The sequence below is a fragment of the Poecilia reticulata genome, linkage group LG10, assembly GCF_000633615.1.
Source record: "Poecilia reticulata strain Guanapo linkage group LG10, Guppy_female_1.0+MT, whole genome shotgun sequence".
In the NCBI taxonomy this organism is placed as follows: Eukaryota; Metazoa; Chordata; class Actinopteri; order Cyprinodontiformes; family Poeciliidae; genus Poecilia; species Poecilia reticulata.
Genome location: NC_024340.1, coordinates 14,899,091 through 14,921,438, shown reverse-complemented (window position 1 = coordinate 14,921,438; position 22,348 = coordinate 14,899,091). Strand labels below are relative to the sequence as shown.

General features: G+C 39.6%; 1 protein-coding gene across 10 annotated transcripts in view; it reads left to right on the top strand.

The window, feature by feature from the left end:
- dlg3 (discs, large homolog 3 (Drosophila)) overlaps positions 1–22,348 on the top strand; it is a 109,484-nt gene that overhangs the window by 1,772 nt on the left and 85,364 nt on the right. For 2 of the 10 annotated variants that reach the window (XM_008420769.2, XM_008420768.2), the window contains exon 1: positions 18,415–19,722. In XM_008420769.2, the coding sequence (XP_008418991.1) occupies positions 19,324–19,722 (399 nt within the window). In that variant the 5' untranslated portion in view covers positions 18,415–19,323. Of the gene's footprint in view, positions 1–368; positions 558–2,389; positions 2,522–9,432; positions 9,519–10,283; positions 10,429–13,097; positions 13,209–18,413; positions 19,723–22,348 lie in introns of those variants that run through there. The other 8 variants (XM_008420771.2, XM_008420772.2, XM_008420778.2 and 5 more) reach the window with 8 other exon arrangements.

Genomic DNA, 22,348 nt, shown 5'->3' with positions numbered 1-22,348 from the left:
TATATATATGAATTCTATGTAAATGTTATAACAACAGAAGCACCGACATTCACGGTAACTATTGTGACGGACATTTACTTGTGTATAACTTGTGTATAACTTATAACTTGTTCTTTTTCAAAAGGTCATGTAACATTTGCAGTCCAGGTTAGAGCACTATGAGTGATTCAGATTTTTAACTGGAGCTCTTTAAAGACAACTGTGCTTTCAAATAAAAACACAACAGAGTGAAATAGCCCTGTACAAATCAGAGGCGAACTTCGGCATCGTGGCGAGGCATGTGTCCAACGGGAGGAGGGACGTGACATGGACCGGGGACCGATTTGCCCAAAACTTCTGGGAAAGTTAACATGAAGTAAACAGTCACATCTCTGCTTCAGGTAGTGAATCATACTGGTAAAGTCAGTTTGGCAAACTGGGAACCGCGAGTGGATTTTAAACTGGAGATGTAACTTTTATAAGAAAGGCTGTGTTTATTTTGTTATTTTATCTCAAAACCAAAACATCTTCTGTATAAATGACGTTTCAAGTCGCGCCCTCCATGGTGCATAAATATGGTAAGTACTTCTCCATCTCTCTAATTAGTGCTTCCTGTAAGTTTTAGTTACATTTTCAGGTTGGTGCCTTCGCATTGATGAACCCAAGCGACCGTTTTAGTTTTTGCCTCTCTAATCTCAGCTGAAATCTCTGGAGAAACCCGAATTACTTTTTCTGGTCCTTAGGGGTAAAAAAAAAAAAGGGGGGGGGTAAAAATCCCGGGGACTTCCACTTCCGGGCTGCGAATGATTTCTAACGGAGTTTTTTGTTTGTTTTGTTGTTGTCTCGATCATCGATCAGTGTTCAGGCTCAGGTATTGCAAGCAGATTTACCTTCGTGATGTGCATCATCTCTCTGCCCTCACCACCCACCGGGTTCAACAACACAAAGAGCTGCCTCCGTGAAATTTATTCAACTTATTTCTGTCAGTGACAAAAATATAAATGTTTCCCTTTCGGGGTTTCTTTCCCACAGCTTAAATGCAAGTTTATCGCATTATAGTACAATAAACAATATAACACACAAGTGACTGTAGAATACAGCTTAAGTATTTTCACTTTTTTTGACATTACAACCACAAATTTTATAATGTATGTAGTAGGTGAGGAGTCTGCAACCTTTTTACCTTCAATTCAACTCTTTTTGAACTGCAAATGTTACATGACCTTTTGAAAAAGAACAAGTTATAATTTTAGATAAATCTACTCAAAAGTGTGTAGAAACTAGTTAAATTTACTCAGGTGCATTTATTGGAGTGGCGTTTTGGGGGGAAAAAGATCTTGGAGGAGTATATTTACCACACTGTACTTTTTACTTCTACTTGGGTAATATTATTATGAAGTATCGCTTAGTGAATGAAGAACAAACATTTCAATCAAAAATGCACCAGACGGAGATACACACCTAAAGTTTATGGAAAAGTGTCTCTTCGGCCTATTTAAAAAAAATAATAATAATAATGTTTCAATTACAAAAAAAAGAAACAAATGCATTACTTTTTTATATAACTGTAGTCTTTTAAATACTAAAATTTGCACATGGTTTATTATTTTTGTCTGTCTGATTACATCATTTTTAAATATTAAATCATGTATTGTGATCAGACTGTACAAACTGGAATATTTTTAAATATAAAACAGCTTCCCAAATTATGAGCATCTCAATACATCATTGGGAAATGTAAACGACTTCAGCTCAACTCCACAACTACAGAAACATGGCTGTCCATCTAAGCCGTCAGATGGACAGATAATCAGAGCGTCATCTAAGAGGCTCCTGGTGTCTTTGGAGGAGCTGCATAGATCTAAGGCTTAGGTAGGATAATCTGTTAAGACAACTATTGGTAGAACACTCTACAAATCTAACACCTATGGAAGAAAGACAAAGAAAGAAAGCAAAAAGAAGTTATGTTTGCTACACGCCATGTAGAAGAAGGGGCTTTGATCAGATTCAAAACTGAACTTAATTGAAACACACCATCTATGGAGAAAAGCTAACACTACAAATAAGCTTATTCAAGCATTAGGACTCTCTATCCAGCCTGAGACCCAGTAAATATCCATAGCTGGATATTTGGGAAAACAAATACATTTTGATGTGCTTTTTCCTTTCATCCACATGGAAACTCAGTGTAGTATCCTTAAAAACATTACTTATAAAACCTCTGACCAAAACCAAGATTTGAGAAAACTCGTGTTTGTGTTTGTACGTGTAAACTGGAAAATAATCCCATGCATTAGTCTGTGACAAATAAGGCACTGTATCTAAATACTCACTTTGACACGATTGTGATAAATTGTGAACACTTCCTTGTAAAAGTGCTGTTAAGAAATGCACATGTTTTGTGACGCAGACACAGAGAGGGCTGTGGGGCTCCTCAGACAATACCAGGCCAACCTGACCAGCCCAGAGGAGCAGGCCTTGAAGACCAGTGTGGGCAAAGTGTCTGCCATCTTGGGCAGCCAGCTTTTCCAAGCTCTTCTCGGTAAGGAAAACAACACAAAGTAGTTTACTTTGACACTATTAAAGTCTTTCCAAACTTTACCCTATAGCTGAAATTACAGCTGTTTCTCAATATGGACTTTGTAAATGTGGACAGCTTATTTTAATTTGTGCAGCTGTCTGCAAACCGAAAAGGAGCGGACAGACAGGGTCACATTTTATTCATTTTTATGGGACGTTAACTGAGTCCACACATTTCCCAATTAAGCTTTATGAAAGAGGCCTTTCAGTGTCCCCCACAAAGGTTTGCTCTATACCAACCCCCAACTTTGTAGCATTCTTGGATTTTAACGAAACCCTATTAAAGCCAAAAACAGTCTATATATACACTAATTGGTATTAATCCAGGACATTCTGGCACATTTCTCACACCGAATTGACCATATATTCTCTTTTGTACCCTATGCTTTATGAAACTGAACTGACTTGAGTCGACCATTAAGTTTTTATAATTGCTGTTGTCATTGTTGGTAATGCTAATCATAAAGTGTTCTCATATAAAGAGCTGCTGTAACCACCTACACCTTCATGACTAGTTTGGTGTTTTGGAAAGAAAAAGAGCTTGAGGGCTCAGGGTGAACATAGCATTTTTTTTCTTTCTTTCTCTTTTTTTTTACAGGAGATAAAACACTTTGCTTCTTTTTAACCAATGGTTCAGTGGTCCCTCTAATTACCACAGCCATGTTATAATGATCCTCGCCCTCGGCTCTGCTATTGCTTCTGCTGACCCACTGCTGCTTCTTTGCTGGGGATCTGAGGGGGAGGGGTGTCATGACTCAGGCAGCAGTTAAAAGAAACACAGCACACTGTTGTTTCTGGTGATGGCATACGGAGGGGGATTTAAAGTATTGTTTCCTGTGTGAGATTGATGCAAACTCCAGGCATAAGGGCTTGAATTATTAGACTTTTTCCCTTCTTCTTTGACGTCAGGAGGTTGGAGTAGAAGCTAAGTTGTCGTTTACTGTGGTTTTAAGAGCATATGTCTGGATTATCTCAACGCTTGATTGTGCAGCTCAAGTATAACACTAACACAGACCAAGGAGCAGAGAACTGGTGTATCGCCTTTAATAAATTGCATGGAATTTAATAAATTGCAGCGATGGATTGTCCTCATCGCTGTGTATATTTGAGAATTATCTTGAGAGCTTTGGGTATTTAGCCTGTGGGAGGTGATCTTCCTCATCACAGAAGAAGACAAAGAGCCACAGTAGGAGATGAGTAATAGAAACCAGAATAATCAAGTGTTGTTTGTACCTGGTGGGGATGCTGGTAAATCAGAGATGTTACATGTGATGCTCTGATTGCTAGTTGCCTCAATGTATTATAAGGAAAATATTTATTTCCTTAGTCTTTAAATCTCTTCAACCACTTTGACATCTTTCATTTTACAGAAACTATAATCTCATACATTTGGCCCTGGAAAACATCACTTTTTAAATCTTTCATACTTTGCTAAAAAACATTCGATCCTGAGTAGAAAGGTGCCGGTCAACATCGGACCCCAGTGCTAGCATCTGGCCCACTGTGCAGCCCTGTCCAGTCTTGTAATAGTACTTTCCTCAGGCCTCAGTTTCACCAATGAAATGTTAATGTGAATTTCATGAGCCTGAAAATTTTTGTAATTTTGGTCGAGCTCATTGACACACAGTGGCGTATTTATAGAAATGAGGTAGACTCAACGAGGATTAGCTTTTCCAAATCAGGATTCCAAACATTCCTCACAAAGAATCTTCAATCAAGGCCGAGCCTGAGGCAGACAGGAAAATAAATTGCTCTTGGCTGCCATGCCAAACCTCCTCCACAGCTCTCCAGCTCAACCAAGCAGCGTGCAAGGGAGGGAACAGAAGAGTAAAGAGAGGCCTGTGGTCGTTTTGTTTCAGGTGCAGGGCTGGAGAGGCTTTATCCCTCGTTCAACATGTGGTTCTCATGGAGAAAGGGCGGCTTGCAGGTGCAGCCGTTTCACAGCTCTATAATCAGAACACGGCGCAATATAAACATTAGTCATTCTTTTATCCGGTCCTGGTGTGTTTACCTTCACATGCTCAGGGCCATGCGAACTGGTTTCAGTTACAGCATTTTTGCGTTTGTCACTGTGCCGGTGGCTTAAAAGCGAAGCCGTCTAAGCTGAGCAAGAAAATAATTAACTCCAGTTTCGGATTGATGTGTCAACACGACGGTAAGGTAAATACATCTCTTAGCTCCATTGTGGGTGTGTAGAGGTGTTGCATCCAACGTGGGCGAGTCAGGTATTGGCCACTTGATTGGATGTCTGCATGGTTGCACTGTCACAAACAAAGCTTGCCTTAACTGTGCATCCGTCCTATTGTTCCAACACAAGCACATGGTGCAGAGCACCGGGGTGGTGGGAGTTGAGACTGACACACGTTACATTACAGAGGACCCTGAATGCCTGAGGAATGTTTTACTGAGGCTGTGAGAAGGGGGTGAATTGTTTGCCCTGCTTTGAAATTGTGACCTAGTTTTCCATCAGTGTCGTGTGGGTTGCTCGTCATCATGTAAAGATCCAGGGGCACATTTGTGTCTGTGTGTGTGATTCAGCCTGGCAGGACGTGCAGAGATGAATCAATCTAAGTCAAAAGGTACATATGACAAAAAGGTCTGTGGCTCCCCGAAACTGCATTGACACGTTAGTCGAAGGTGCAGTTGTGTCAAAAAGACTCCAACCAGGATAATGCAAACTTTTTTTCCCATCTAAATATAGATCTAGAATAAGTTCAGTCAGAGTGGCTTCTGCCTTAAATTGTGTGTTTTGTCTGCTGGCCAGGAATTTATGTGGTCTCCAGACGTAGAGCATTGCTGAGACTGTTTTAGAAGGCCACAAGATGTGCAAACAGAAAAGCTGTCTGTACTTTATGTGACTGAGAATTAGAACGCTGACATCTGAAGGAGATGTGATCGAGCACCTTCAGAAGAGCTTGTTACCTTTTACAGGAACAGAAAAAGTAATTAGAAGTGTTAACTGGAAACCGAGGTGCCCAAGATGCAGTCAGAGAGCAAATCCTGCAAGACTTCTCAGATGCAGGTTTTTTTTTTATCACTTAAAGTAGAAATAGCACTTATGTTATTAAAAGAACAGGCCATATGAATAAATGTAATGATAACACACTAAAAATAAGGAGAATGCTTTTTTTTAAAGATGAAAGGTAACACGTTTTTCTTGATTACATCCTAAAAAAGAGCACTGAAAAAGTAAGTATATATACAAAAGGCATTGTTTACAACAGCAAGTAGTTTGCAGAGACATATTTGTTCACATTTTAAGGTGTTTGGCGGGTATCCTGGAGAAATTGCCTCCACTTTTACATATTTAGTCTGTGTCAAGCGCTTTGGTGTTCCAGACCGATTTAATGCCGATAAGGGCTTTGTGGAGGCTGCACCATCTGTTGCAGAACTTCCTTGTTGACTGGAGACGATTATTACCATCTTTGAAAGTATTTAACTGTGGAAAACCTTTAAACCACCTCTAATGTGTTTCAGCTTTGCTTCCAACAAGCCAAACTTTCTGGTAATCTTTGGTAAATATTCTCTTGGCTTTCCGAAGTCTTCGAAAAATATTTGCTTCATGGCTGCTTTTTCACCAGTTTTCTGGTTAAGTTTTGTTTCTGACAAGGACAGCACATTGTACTAGTTGTCTTTTAAAAAATGAGGAATGTGGAGGAGTAGAGTACAGTCAAAAAGTGTCAGTCCAAGAAAACTATTTACAGCAGATGAACAATATGAGAAAGTCATGGTTTGTAGTGGATAACAAAGCTGCAAAGTCAAGACAGAACTCCGAACACTCGACGCACGTCTTTATTTAGCCTTGAAAAATACATGTCAAATTAAGCTTTTTGTTTCTTGGGTATCGCCAAAGTTTATATTTAACAAAGATGTTGAAGTCGGGGTTTGACCACTGGATCAATCCCTACCACCTTTCCGCTACAATAAGAGATTCATACACATCTTTATATTGTTTTGATGGTTGTCTTTACTGTCTGATCAGTTAAACTTAAATGCTTCTATAACTAGACTTTTCACATTCAGTTCCTCACTTTAAATATCCAAAGTTTGTTTCCACATTTAGTGAAATTCTTGGTTAGAGGTTAAATAAATACCAACCGACATAACAAAACATTAGCATGGAACAAAATCTGAACTATTCAGCTTAGGTATGTGTGTGTTTGCATGTACATGAGAGTTTGTCTAAGTGAGGCTGCTCTTTAGTCAGCTGGTCAACAAATTGCTCTTCCCACACATGGCTTCACTCCTCCACATTCAGACACAGAGATGAGTCAAATGCTCCATTCTTACACTTTTGTTCCCACATTGTCTTGTTGGGACATTCTGGCTCATGTCTCTGTCTCAAGCACACACACAGAAGCCAAAATTTTATAGTTTTTATAATAAAAATGACATAACTTTGATTTTGGAAAACGACAAGATCTTCTTTTCAAAGGAATTTTGAAACCCGACTCGACCTTTCAGTGAACCTGTTTTTTTGAAAGCTGATGAACTCTCCTGTCATTTCCTTATGTCAACGTTGCAGTTGCTAGTCCTGTGTTTGGCATCAGCAAAAATGTCACAGTACATTCTCATCAAATGCTTGCCACTCAGAAGGAACCTGAAAGGAGAAAGTGTGGCACGGTTAAGAAACACTCTAAAAATGCATGGAATAAACATAATGCTGACTTTTAGCTAAAAATATGTCCTAATCAACATTTCCTCTTTTAATTTTTTTTTCAAATAGGAGATATTCTGCAGATTTTTGGCAATTTTTCATTAGTAGCTAATTAGGTATGTTAGTTATTTTCACCTGTTACAGTTTTGTGCATCTGCCTTTTATTACTTAGGCATAGGAAGACATTAAGGATTAAAAACGTCCCTGCATTTCCTACCTACACATTTGACACTATGGGATACATGTAGCATTTGATCAGCATATAAGCCAAACTGCTACTGTCTACATACCATTAATGTTGCACATGAGCACCATTGCTATTGAGTCGGCACAACTGCAACTCAACCCCATAAAAACCTCACCTAATCACAGTACAAGATCCAAATGCTCCACTCAGCTCTGCATTCTTAACGCTTGAAAATTAAATTGAAATGGATGCAATTATCAGGCCTCTAAAGGGCACTTAAATAACTAATTTCATTACCCTGCAATCAGTTTATCCATAAATATAAAACACTGGCAAAAGCAAAATATGATGCCCCACTGTCTTGTTGAACCCCAGACAAAGCGATGATCTTAAAAACAAGAAAAGGATAATTGCCCTTTTCTTGTTTGGTTTGATGGTTCTAGAGTCTGGTGTGCTCTCTCCAGGAGACAAAATCTCTCAACTCTGTAACAATTTTATATAAACTTCAGCAGTTTCCAACTTTGTCTGCCTGTCGAAGACTGATCAGTAGCAGTTTTGTTTTTCTTCAAACACAATTTTCCAGATCTTTCACCTTTATTTCTGAGGTAGTAAAATTGCTTCATAGCATTGAAAGTCTTGGATTAATTTTGCTCCGACTCTGTCTTGCGGTTTTCCAGGGCGTTTACTGAGCCTTAATCCTAAGACTGCCGTTTATACCGGCAAGTTTCAATCCTAAAAACTTGGAATAAAGTCCCTTCAGCTGTTGTTGCTATTAGCCCTATCATGTAGATTTACTGTCCTATCTTGACTTTTTGAATATTAAAGGTCTAATATCCAAGAACAGAATCTTTCAGTGTTTGGTTACACTTGTTTTTGACATCATTTAAATTTATTTGGCACACTCAAACCAGACTTATTATTTATGTTCTCCGTTTTATGGAGTCTCTTGATACACAGTCCACTTTGGCTCATGACTCCACTGCACAATTGTATTTTAAGTTTTTTTTAAAACTTGGTTTTGCTCAACAATTACCAACCCTAAATTAAAGAAAAGGTGAGAATATGGGTCATTTTTTCTTTTGGCCCATAAATCCTTTATATTTTCTCCTCTGAAATATTGAAAATCCATCCATCCATCCATCCATCCATCCATCCATCCATCCATCCATCCATCCATCCATCCATCCATCCATCCATCCATCCATCCATCCATCCATCCATCCTATTAATTAATTGCTTTTACTCACTAATCGCGTTAAAATGAAGTTAACCTTGTGTTGACCTGTAGCTGCTTTTGGGACTTTCTTAGAAAGATAAATAAAAAGGAGAATTGGAGTTACACCAATACATCATGCACCTTGAGTAGTGTTATTCACAGGCTACAAGCGTAACATTTTGAGTGTTTTTGCTGTTGTAGAGGCTTGCCTGCATGCCTCTACATAAGCAACACTGTACCATATGAGAATGAACCATAAAGTTACACTCTCGCTCTCTCCTCTATAATGGAAAAAGCAATAATAAATCATGGATGTCTGGAATCAGAAAGAACATGTAATGTGTGTAGAATAATAAACAGAGAACATTCACTAAGATTTTTTTTTGTAACTGATTGTGTTGGCTCTTACTGACCTTCTAGTGAATAAAATATACAGAATAAGTCCTCTAAGACACATCAACGCATGGTAATAGAGACAATCTTTACTAATACTCTGGTGTCAGCAGGGGTCATGATCTTGTTTTTATGTAGAGCTATAAGATGTTATGTGATTCTCTCAGACACTGATTGATACTCTGCGCCGGAGTCACATAGTTCATCAAATGAATCTATGGCGTATGTTTGGAAATGTAAAGACATAACTTCCATGTAAACAATTAAATCCCAATCTTCCAATTTTACCCAATGAAAACTGTGAGCTTCCTGAAATTTATCAGCAGAAACAAAATATAACTGAGAAGTGATTATGTTTGTTCTTGCCCAAGTAAAGAGAGAAAAAAAAGTCATTATTGTTTTACTTCTTTTCCCCCACAGATATTCAAGAGTGTTACGAGGTGACCTTGCAGTTGAATGCAGAACAAACTGTTGTAAAGGAAGACAGCGGGCAGGATGTGTGGGAGGTAATTTCACTGCTTCACATTTTATTGTAGATCAGAGAAAATGTGCTTTATGTTTACATTGAATGAGATGCCGCTTGTGTTGTGTATGAGTTGCTTTTACTTGGCAGCTGAAACAAGATGTCATTACCTGCGTTCCTAAGATTTCTACGTTTTACCCTGAGTCATGGGAGCTTTGACTTCATGTGGATGACGAAAGGCACACATAATTATTTAAACCACAGGAAACTATTCCTGACATCAAGGACATTTTTGGGAGTGGCGGAGGGAGAACGGGTTGGTGTAAACACTTCTTAATGAACTTTTAAACTGTTGTCATGTTTGCACTGGACAGCTATTATTTTTACACAGACTCCCACAATTGTTTACATACTAAAAGATGCTCCAGTATAATATTTTTCCAGCTAAAGTGACTTTCTAATGTACAGTTGAAACCAGAAGTTTACAAATGTTGAATAAAAAGGCACCTACACCATTTGTTTTACTGTCTAAACTTAAATCAGACCAAACGTCTTGTAAGGATTTGGTTGTTTCTGTGTGTTTATTTAGATTTCTGTGTCTGTGGATTCTCTGTGTTGTCCCGTCTTCCCCTTGATTAGTTACACCTGTTTCTTGTTTCCCCTGATTGTCTCCCTGTGTATGTAAACCCACCTGTGTGCCTTGGTGGGTCCTTGTCTGGTCGTCTCGTCTTGGTGTCTTGTCTTCCATCAAGTCTCTTGTCAGTATGGTTTTTTTTGATTAGTAACCAGTTGCTACCAGTTTTGAGCCTCCGTTCATTCTGTGCTGCCTGGACTTTTGGACTTCATCAAGTGATGATTTAGTGATACTATTCATCATTAAATCATCATTTCAACCTGGGTCCAAGTGTCTTCCTCACCATCTACCGCAAATCATGACACTTCTCTTGTCTTGGGTCAGTTAGAATAACCAAAAGTATTTTTATTTGCTAAACACCACAATGAGAAAACAAGTCTGTTAGAGATGTATTTAATGGTGTCTTCAACATCTCATTAAACAAAGAAATGATAATGTCACGACTTTGGAAACTTCTGGTAGGTTAACTGACCCAGTTTAGCTTCAGATTTATTTTAAAGGCACAAATTGAACACCCTCTCTGGGTTTCATAGTGTGATTCTTTATTTTGATTTTTAGCAGCTGCTTTCTTTGACTGCGGTTAGTCAGATGTTTTTAAAGCTTGAAATTTTGAATGACTTCGCCTCTTAAACCAATTTATAAAACCTACTTATTTTCTGTAACAAATCCCCCCGCCCCTTTTTGAGAATTTTGTTTTGCTTTTTTCAAGCCTTAAGATATTCCTCAGTGTTTTGCAGTTGTTTGGGAATTACTGGATTAGTTAAGCATGAACTGCTGCTACTTGGTTAATTCAAGCTCCACGTGTTCAGAGTATGTCCGTTCCCAGTTTGAACATCTAAACCCTAAATTATGACCACATTCTGAACGTTATTCAGCTCCTCTCAGTACCCCTGTGATCCACCCTCTTGACTTTCTAATTCGGTGCTGTGTGGCTCCTGGTCTGTCCTCCTTTGGTACCAGCTGGCTGTGGGGCGCAGGCACAATCCTGAACTGGTTGGAAGGATGAAGTGGTCCTGTTGGGAAGTTTAAAAGGGGAAAAAGCAAGCTCCTTCATGTATATCCGCTGAAGTGCTCATCTGTATTCAAACCCTGCTGTCACATGAGTGGAGGATGGGAGGGAAACTAAATGAGTCTGCAAATTCAATGATTTGGTGCAGAGCAGCAGGTGAGAGGAGGAGGAGGAGGAGGAATGCCCTTCTTTGCATGAAGAATGGAAAACCTGTTACAGCACACTCTTTTAGAAGCCTTTCAAGTATTTTATTTTACACATAAAAAAAACTTGGTGAGCTCAGTTCAAGTACACCTGCGGTCGTTTATATTTATCTCTGAATATCAGACCCTTAGCTGCTTTTATTAGCCAGAGCAGGAAGCTGGGAGGGGCATTTTCTGCTTTCAGTTGACCTGCCTGTCACCTCTGCCACGAGGAAACAAAGCTGTCAAAGCTAAACGCGCTCATGTCTGACATGTCACAAGCTCTGTTTTAAATTTGAAGAAATTGTTGAGAAAAGGCTGCAAACATGACATAAATTTACAGAAGTTTTTATTTCCTGTTTGTTCGTTTTAAGCACTGCAGCCTGCATGCTCATGGCTGAGGGCTGTTTCTATATAAACACTTGTCTTTGTGACGAGTGGATGTTGTTTCACTCGGGTGCTATAGAGGGATTTATATACAGAGCTTTTTTTATTAGTAATTCCATTTGCTAGTAGTGATGAGTTGCTCTAAAGGCTGCCCTCTGGTGTCACTGACTGGACTCTGGTCTAAATTGCAGCATTGGTGGTCATACATTTCAGGTACATAAGACTCTTAACTATGCAAGCTTCATTGGTCACCATGAAGCCTACTATGCTGTGTTCCATTTGTTTTGGGAGTTTGTTTGGCTGTAAGTCTGCTGCTGTACCGAGTTGGCTAACGTGAATTTGTCATAAAAGACGAGATCAAACAGTTCACACCTGAGCCCCACCAGCAGGTGAAAATAATGTCAGGATTATATAACAGGCAAGTCGTCTTTTTTTTACTTACCAGGAGGTGCACGCATGCTAATTAGTGTTTTAATAAAGTATTTGTATTAATGTTATGTTGTCCTTTTCAGTGCATTCAGGTTAGATGTTGCATGTAATATAGAAGTTATTTATTGCAATAACTTCTAGGACAAATTATAGTTCAGCATAATTTATCTAGTCATGGTATTAATAAATGTTTAAAAGCAAATTTATAATGTCAAATGTTTTACGAACTCATGACAAATTACTTTTTCAGCTAAATATATTTTGAATAAATTAAACTTTTATTCTATGTTCACACTGTAATCAAACTCCAGTGAAGTTTGTGGCAGCATTGTGGGAGCTGTTTTTCAAACCGTCTTAAAAAAGATAAAGGAAAAGACGTTTGAGCAATTTTTCACCAATTTCATCTTTCTTTAGTCATTTTCTTAGTGACAAATTGTGAAAGTGAAGGCAAGTTAAAAGCAAATGTCTGTTTATTCTTTTAGCATTTTCTATTGAATTGTGAAATAATTACAGCTGAAACCAAATGTTTATACACATCAGAAATAGACACATAACCTTCTTTCCTTACTGTTAGACTTTAAATCATAATTAAACTTTTAAAATGTACATAAATAGAAATAACATGAAAAGTTAACTGAGAAACAAAGGTGATTTGTCTTTTTCTAGAGTGTATATATCTGGTTTCATCTAGTCACTAAGCTGTTTAGCTAAAGAGATTGTTTTGAAATTGGCAAGAATAGCTTACACAAACTATTTCTATTGAAGAAATATTAAGAATACTGTACTTTCATCCTAAGAAAAAATTATTGAAAAATAAAAACAATTGTTATTGTTGCCCTACAAATCTATCTTCTTTTCTATGCCTGCTTCATCATGCTTGTAATGGTGGGGAACAGGAGGGATTCCTGTCATGCAGAATTGCAGAAAGATCTTTAAATCTATTTTATGAAATATAAAACCAAACTTCTGTGCTTGCTGCAGGACCAGGAGGATGAAGGCGTGTCTCGGGTTCGAGTGACCAGCAGGAGCAGTCCCCTCAAAGTGGAGCGAGTCTCTGGTGTTGTGGCGCGCTCCCTCGTCGAGATGCCAAAGGTCAGTGGAGAAATGACAGAAATACTCGCAATAAACCTGTTAAACACAAATGCATACATCTTTTAATATTATTCTATTAAGGCATCACAGAAAGCATCTTGAACTATTTGTCTGCAAGCCATCAAAATACAACCTAAGTGTCTTTCCTAAAATGCATCTGTTTGAAAGTGGCTCAATAAGTTATTAAATCAGGAGACAAAATACATATGTATGCTAGCGTTATCAGATTTTTACAACACATTGAAGGTTACGGCGATGTGTTACAATAAAAACGTTCAAGAGATACAAACATTTTTGCAAGACCCTGCATGTATTTAAAAAATTTAAAATAACCAATAGATGTCACCTGAAAGGGATTCTTTTGTTCAGAACGTCAATATTCAATAAATGTTTCGAATCAGGATTTCAAGTGTCAGACTTTTTGCAGTGTCGGTTAGTTGCTTAACTAAAGGATCTCGGTTCTTCAGCTGCTGCTTTTGACCTCGTATGAACCAACTTTTTGCCAGATAAACAAGATGTTTGGCAGTTTCTTCAGATGCTGGCCAATATGCTTCTCACATGAGCAATCGGATCGGTCCTTGTCTTTCGTGATGCGTCTCAGTAGCCTGCCATTTTCCTCAGTGCTTTTACAGGCCCTTGTGTTCACATGCGTTCCCCATTGCAACACGGCCAGTGGCACATGGCAGCACAGTGGCCGCAGGCGCTTTGCTCCTCAGCTGCGCCCAGATCTAGTGCAATGAGTGGGTGGTGGAGGTGGGGGTGTAAGCATGAGGATCAGGGGAGTTGAAGGGGGTTAAAAAACAAAAAAAAACAAACGGGAGGGGTGCAGGCGGTAAGCACATGGGTTCAGTGTGCATGGATGATAATGGCTGCATAAGAATCCAGTGACGGCACAGGTTGTATGCATGTTTGATCCTCCCACTGTCACGTTGGGGGAGGGAGGTGAGGCGCAGGGAACGGCAGAGAGCGAGAGGAAGAGAGGAGAGGCGGTGGTGGGGGGCGTAGAGAGAAAGATGTGGAGGGGGAGGCTGGAGAGTGATAGCAAGGCGGCTGAGAGGCGAGGGCCGGTGCAGTGCGGAGCTGGAACGGACACCCAGAGCTCAGCCTCCCCTCCTATCCCCCCAGTTACCATGGAAACCACATTCCTCCCCCGCCTGCATCCCTACAGACTGCTCTGCCGCTCTATCTCTCTCCTCGCTTCTCTGTTTTTCATGCTGTCTTTTTCATTCCTCTTTTAATTCGTGTCTGTTTTTTTTCTCTTTTTTATTCCTCTCTCTTTCTTTCTTCTCCTTCTCCGGCGCGTGCGGTTCTGCACATTTTGCGTCGATGCACACTCAGCAAGCACACTGATTTCAGGTGCGTTGCACTCTTCTGTGGCGGGGTGAATAGGCAATTACAGTTTATTTAGCATTCCGCTGCACTCACAGATGCATAAGCACTTTGTTGTATTCTCTGCATCTCTCTATTTTTACTTCCCCTTCTGTTCAGCACCATGCTTCAGTAAAGCCCCCTGTAGTCATTGCATTTCTGCCCACACACAGGGCACCTTAGCTTCATCTTTCCTCTTCCATGGCATCTGTCGTGGACCTGCAGCAGCTTCATCATATTTTTCCAAATACGCTCACCTTCCTGTCAGTTTTTAGCTGGTCTTTTAACCACCTACTTGTGTCCCTTTTCATAGCTTTTCTGCTTCTTCATTCCCTTTATGCTTGCACAAAATCCACCATTTCTCAGTGGTGCAGCTCTGATAAAATCTCCCTCATTAACCATCAATTTTAGCTCCCCACAGCGGGTATATTTCCCTTTCTCATTATTCTATCAATTGGTGGTGCTGGATTTAGTTTGTATAGCCGAGCAGCTGCTTTTTCTTTAGTTAATGGTGTCTTTGTCACCTTCTTCTTCTGTATTTCATCATGAGATGATGCATAACACCACATTACAAAAGTTTGATGCAATAAATGTAAAGTAGCATGTACACTTATTGTTTATTGGTATTTTTTGCACATATACAACTTGCTTCTTCATTCTTTCCTGCAATAACTGAATGTTACAGCAGAGGCTTAGTGTGTTTTTATTAAGAACCTGCCCCTTTAAGACTGCCTCACTACCGACTGTCCTTTTATGGTCATACATCCTGTCAGGTGACAAAGGAGCAGCCACACAGCTTCTCAGAGAAATGCCTAGAAATGACTGAAAAGCTCAATGCACGGTTTGTGCAGTGGTTGGGGCTTGTAATGCTCGTTATGACTACATGAATGTGTGCGTGCGTGCGTGCGTGCGTGCGTGCGTGCGTGCGTGCGTGTGTGTGTTACAGGATGTCCAGGTGGGTTTATGTAATAAGGGCTGTGCAGCCTGGTTCTGAGCTGATAGTGTTGAAAGGGCTGCAAGGAAGATGATTTCCTAATTTAATGCATCTTCTTTTTCATTTGCCAGTAGATTTTCAGAGGGCACATTTATTTCAAATAGAAATCAATTTATAAAGCAGTCTAATTAATAAATTTACATAGCTATAATTGGTCCTTGCAAATATGATAAAGGAAAGATTTGGGTTTCACTAAAATTAATCAGGATTAAACTGGAATGTATATAATTTCATATGAATTTGACCTTTTTGAATTTTGCCTAAAACTTCGGTTTTTTATTATATTTTAGTTTAATTTCTTATTTGTTATTCATTGATCATTATTATGTCCATCCATCCATCCATTTTCTTACACCCTTGTCCCTGTCATGTTTTAGGTTTTATAAACTACTACATTTTGGCAGTACTTGAATATTTAAAGAATAATGAATATTTAACATTGATTACTGATATAACAAACAATATTAAAAGGTAACGTATGTCCACACTGATCAGTCTGTGATCATTTCTCTGTTTGCCTCCTTCTTGATTCTACAAGGTCATATGTACTGATTCTGCTTATGGGACGTTTTCCCATCAGAACCTTCATTTACCGTCATATTTAATGAGCTGGAATATTATAGAAAAGTTTATTCATTTCATTAACCGAGTTTCTCTTCATGAAGCAGTTATATAGATTAATTACACACTTTATATCCCTCTATTTATGCATACAAACAATGAAAACATTTAAAATTAGGATATTACTTCAGACCAATAAAAAGTGTGTGGAATAAATGAAAAGTATGTTTAATACCTGCGTAAATGTTATTTTGAAAAACCAGCCTCAATGGCATATTGTAATTATTGAATATTACTGTGCTCTTTTAAAAAAAGAAGCAATGCAGTTGGCCAGTTTATTATCGAATTAGAGAACTGCAGTGAATATGTTTTGCATCATGCAGATGTTAGTTGGAGCCGGCTGAATTGAATGGAATGAATATTAATCGAACTGAATTTGAAATTTATTTTTGTTTTTATTTTGTTTTATTGGCATCATGAATGAACAGTTCTGAATTTGTAATATTAGTATCAGTTTTGATATTTTTGTTTATATAAGTCTTAATTATTATCCCATAGTAATAATGACAATAATTATCACCCTTGTCTTTTCACCTCTCCCTGTAATGTAGAAAACCCTAAACTTCTTTAAATATGGATTTGTTTCCTTCCTCTCTTGAACTTTACTTTGCCGTTCACAGCATAAACAATCTTGTATGTGGATCTTTATTCGTTGCTGAAAAATTCTCTTACCTCCTCATTTTTACATTTATTTTGCAAATCAATATACATCTGTTTTGTTTGCGTATGTTTGCTCTTCTGATGGCTTTAAATTGAACCATAGAATAACACCGGGAAGGATTAGTGGCCACATGCGCGCGGTCATGTGTGCCTGGATCGATATGCTTACATCGTTTGATTCAAAGCTTCGCCTCGACGCTCTCGTTGACTTCGGAAGAGTTTGTGGCCGCATCACAAGGCGTTCGCGGTTTTTTGCTTCTGTATAAGATTGCACAAGTCTCTCCTTCTTCTTGAAGGAAGGACTAGGATAGAGTGAAAGAATATCATTAAAATGAAGTGAGTTACTGTTGCATGTAATTAAGTGTGGCTGAGCCTGCTGCGTGAGCCACTTTTGGCCTCGTCTTAAGATCCTGTTTGGTTTGATAAGAATGCTACTCTGATGTTGAGTTTGAATCTGAAGCACACCGTGTTCAAATATAAGCGCCGTAACATGCAAGGCTACATTGAAACACACGATGACACACCCAGCTCCGTTCCCCATTAATAATGCATACGTACAGGGCTTTAATGGCGACACTGTAACACTTTCCATCAGCTCCCTGTAAAGACAAACCTTTCACTCTGTGTCGGGATGTTTTGTATCCGGTTTGTGACTAAACTACAAATTCATAAGCATGTAAAGCGGCTCCCAGGCAGTCCTATCAAATTACTGAAATGTAACTGCCACAGCAACATGAAAGCCATATAGGCTCTCCTTCTCTCCTTTTCCCTTCACACGTTCACACTCTCAATCTCTTCCTCCACCCACTCGAAAGCCAAAGCGTGTAATCTTATTGGTTTGGTACACATGTGTTGATGTCATCATTGTGAACATGAAATAATTCCCCTATGGTTCCTAAATGAGGATCCACGAGGGCAGATTTCTCCCACTGCTCCTTTTGACCACGTCTTTCAGAATAATAAAAAAAAAGATGAAGAATGGCTGAAATGTAAAAACTCTGTGATTGTCTTATGCTTCTTCTGTGAGATTATTTGCGGATGTGTGTTGTGGCACAGAGCCTCAGGATGGTCAGTGATGGCACAGGACAGGCGTTAAGTCTGCAGCTGAACTGGAGATGACCGGGGAGGTGGCCAGTGATCAGTCGGAGGGACAGGGGTGCTCATTGTAAGTTGGATTTTGGCTGCACTGGCTTGATGAAAAACATGGATTAGACTCACTTTTGATGGATTACAGTCTGTGGTTGTCATTGATTGCGGATTAGGACTCCCTTGCTCTTTCTCTTGAAAATGTTAAGAAAATTAACACATGCGATGCTTTTTTTCCCATCTTTCCCCCTTTTTTTTACTGTGGCGTACTTCGTGAAGAAGTGCCTTCTCACCCAAAGCGGGCAGCAGTGAGGCGTCGGTGTCGCTGCCCCTTTAAGAGCAGCTAGTGAAGCGCTCAGTCCTGTTGGTGCTGCTGCTGCTGATGGCGACGCTGCGAGTTGATTGGCTGTGGCTGTCAGGACTGAGCTGCTAGAGGGATGCTGCTATGTATCCTTCCCCCTCCTCCCTCGCTGCTGCTCCCCTCTCTCTATCTCTCTCACCAGCCTCCCTCTTGCTCACTCGCATCCCTCTGAATAATCCACATCTAGGGCAAGCTGACTGAGAGGCGATCCAGCGCTCAGCTCCTCTCTGCAGCCTGAGAAAAGGGACAGAGAGCAAAAGGCAACGATTTTCAACGCAGGAGGAAAAAAAAAAACGTGAGATTTTTTTTTTGACACATCAAGAAGATACAGAATCAACTAAGGAAGATTTTCATTTGCGGATATCATTTATTTATACATATTGTTTATATATCTATATATATATTTGTACACACGCATATAGATATTTATATATATAAATATACATTTATCCTTGTACATATCTGTATTTGTGCTCGTCTGTTTATATTAATATTTTTATATGTATTTGTGTGTGTAAATATATATGATATATAAACAAAAGAATCTATATATCTATGAATTTATATGCGTATCACTGTGAACCAAGAGAAGCAAGAAGATATTTCTATCATCAGGGCTGGTCTCTGATTGCGTGGTGGCATACAATATCTTAAATATTTCCTTTGATCTTCTACGTCAAGAGGACAAAGACTACGTGCCCATTTTGTATTTTTTGTTTTCCTGTTGCTGCTTCCCATCCGTCTCAGTTTCAGCTTCTTTTTTTTTTTTTTTTGTTCTCTACATCCACGAGGAATAAAGCAACCGGATTTGACCAAAACAGAGAGTGAGAGAGAGAGAGAAAAAAAAGAAGGAAAAAAAACACACGATAGAGGGGAAAATCTACAAATTCCTGTGATTGGTGTTATTTCCTTCGACGCTAGCGCTCTGCGAGCCGATCGCCGCGTGCCGTGTGAGATCTGAGGAGGCAGCAGAGACCGAGTGCCACGCCGCTCATCCCAGCGTCAGCCCAGCCAGCACAGCCAGCATGCACAAACACCATCACTGCTGCAAGTGCCCAGAATGTTATGAGGTGACCCGTATGGCAGCTCTGCGCAGGATGGACCCCCCAGCGTACGGAGGAGACTGGCAGGCCGAGCCCTATGGATACCCACCTGGGTACGGGGGAGGCCAGACCTTGCCCCCTCCAGCCTCAGGAGGGGGTGGAAGCATGGGAGGAGGAGGAGGCGGTGGGGGTGGAGGAGGAGGTGGTGGAGGTGGCACTTTGGGGAGAAGTAAGGGCAAGATTATGTCTGGTGGAGGCCCTGGAGGCCCCAACCCAAAGGGCCAGTCCAAGTGTGGCCCCAAAGTAAACGGCAACAACTCCAGTGGACAAGGAGGATGGTGGCCTGAGTGCACCTGCACCAACCGGGAGTGGTACGACCAGGTAATCCGCTTTCCTCACTCTGTTAGGGTTTTGTAGAGATCACATAAGTGATTGCAATAGTGACAAATAAAATCAGCTACTTCAGCTAATTAAAGATACTTCTAATTTAGCAGTCACCTCAACCCCCCCTCTCTTTAATTTGTTGACTGGGGTTCCTCTGTTGGAACAGGATGAATCTGGTTTCAGTGCACGTACATGGAGATGATCTGCATGTTTGGGACTAATGCAGATGACTAATGCCTATAGATTTAACACACCTACTATGTGTCGTCAAAGGCTTACACTGATGCTGATGCCACAGGCTAAAGGATTGTGGGTTTTTTTATGCTTTCAAATTTAGATTTCTACTCTGAAATTAGTATCCGAAAAATTAGATGAAGGAAAAATGGATTTGTTTCTGATCAGCTAAGTAAGGGATAAAGTCTCATTAGCAAATTGATAATGAAATCGATGTTTGACACCAGTGTCGTTTTCATTAGGCAGGCCTTGTGATTAAAACAACCTCAGCATAATGAGATTGTTTTGTAACAAAAGAACTCAGCCTGTTTCTAAATGTTGCGCCTTACATGTTGCACAGAATGAATGAAACTAGCTTTATCTCCCCCCCAGTGGGCTCCATTTTGTTTCCATTATTGTCATTTATTTACACGTGTGTATATAAATGACGGTTAAGAAAAGGTCAGGACAGCTTCAGAAGCTCAGCCTTTAATTAATCAAGGTGCACGTATGTGAGCATGAGAGTGATCTTTGGGTGGGGGGAAGGGCAGCTTGGCGAACATGAGATTCAAGAAATGGCTCTTACTGTGCATGAGTATGTGTTTATGCAGTCTTGCATTCGCGGCAACTGAAGCCATCTGCATTGTTTGCATTGCATTGATGTCATTTATGTCCGATTGTGATTTGAGGATGAAACATTGGAATATGGAAGGCAAGAAGAAAATGGAGCCTTCATCTGAGCCGCAAGCTTGCTGATATTAGCAGATTAAAGCTAATGAGGAGGTATTTCAGCTTTAGGGCCATGAATGTGTTTTATTTTTCAGTTTCTGTAACGTTACATTCTTGCTTCATCCAGACCAATCAGACATTTTGAAAGCTTGCAACAAATGTGATTATGTAAGGAGTTATTGCTTATATGGAGATTTTAATGTCCATTAGAGGACTGCATCACGTATGTAGCCAAGAAATTCATTCAGTACTAAAGCTGCACAGCATAAATTGGCTACAACTCGATAAAATATCTTTAAGTTGCGCTGTTATTCACTCAGGGGTCTTGAGTTGGTTGAAAATGCACCACTAAGGAAAACGCCTCTGTACAGGATCTTTGCGTCTTTCTACGATGTGAATTTTCACCTCTGTATATGAATTGTTTAACGTGTCGCACGTTCAACGTGCCTTGAGTGCAACAGTAGCTACAGTTTATCTGTGACGTAAAGGGATTGAAATTCAGATGAGCAGTTAGGGATGTGTTGCAGGGTTAAGTGGGGTAAAAATGTAAAGGTTGAAAAGGAGAGAAATAAGCCAATAAAGGCAGGCAGCGGCCCAAAAGGGGGTTTGTGGTTATGTAAGAGGAGTTGGTTGGTGGTGCTGTCAGAGAGAGGAGCTGGAGAGACACTGACACTACGGGAAAACATCTGTCCCTCCGTCTTCTACAACATCCATGTAAATGGCCAGTTTGTGTCTCCACTTCTGTCTGCGTCCAACATGACATGGCTAGAAACATACGTCTACGATCTGCCAATGTTGCTCATCGTTGTGGGAAAACGTGAATCTGGCTCTTCTTTTCTCTACATATCCATAGCTGGAGAACAGGACATTTATCCATCAATTATTTTACTGAAATAGTCATTAAACACCTCAATATTTCTGTTTGACCGATTTATATAAAATTCACAACATATATTAGTAAAAAATGCAAACAAATGAAAAGAAAATAAACTATATTAATGAAATGATACGGGAAATAATTAAACACACAAAGAAAATGAGCTGCAAAAGGGCAAAGAAAGGCAAGAAATGAGCTGAAATACCTTAATTGTTTCTCGTTACCTTTGCAACCTTACTGTTGCAAAAGATATTGATGGTATTATTGGTTAAAGATGTATTTCTAAACTATTAGTATTTCCAGTGATCCAAGTTAAAAGGACATAATTTCACCATTAATCTATCACAGGTGTTCCTAGATTTCTGAAAGAGGAATAAAACAATTAAAAGACTTGTCATCCGTAACCCAGAGACCACATCATTGGACATCTGAAATGCAGAGGTAGTTTTACAGTAAACAACAGCATCATTAGCCTATTTAAATGTTCTGCTACAAACTTTAAACAACCTAACAAGCTTTTTCCTCAGCAATGGACATTCGTGACTACCTAAGTTATTTTTTGTTCAGCAGCACCAGGCTTCACTTCTGAAGAAAAAGCTTGTTAGATCTTGCTGAAAGTTTGTTGCAGAACGTTCAAATAGGCTAATAAAATAGTGAGGTTAGATGAGACCAAAAGTTGAGTGCACCATGTCCTTGCAGTAGGAGTAGAAGTGCATATCATTCCAAAAACACCCAACCAACAAGTAGGTTTGTAGGTAGGTTTGCTGGTTGTCAGCCTTTAATTGAGGGCTGAATGTAGTCTTT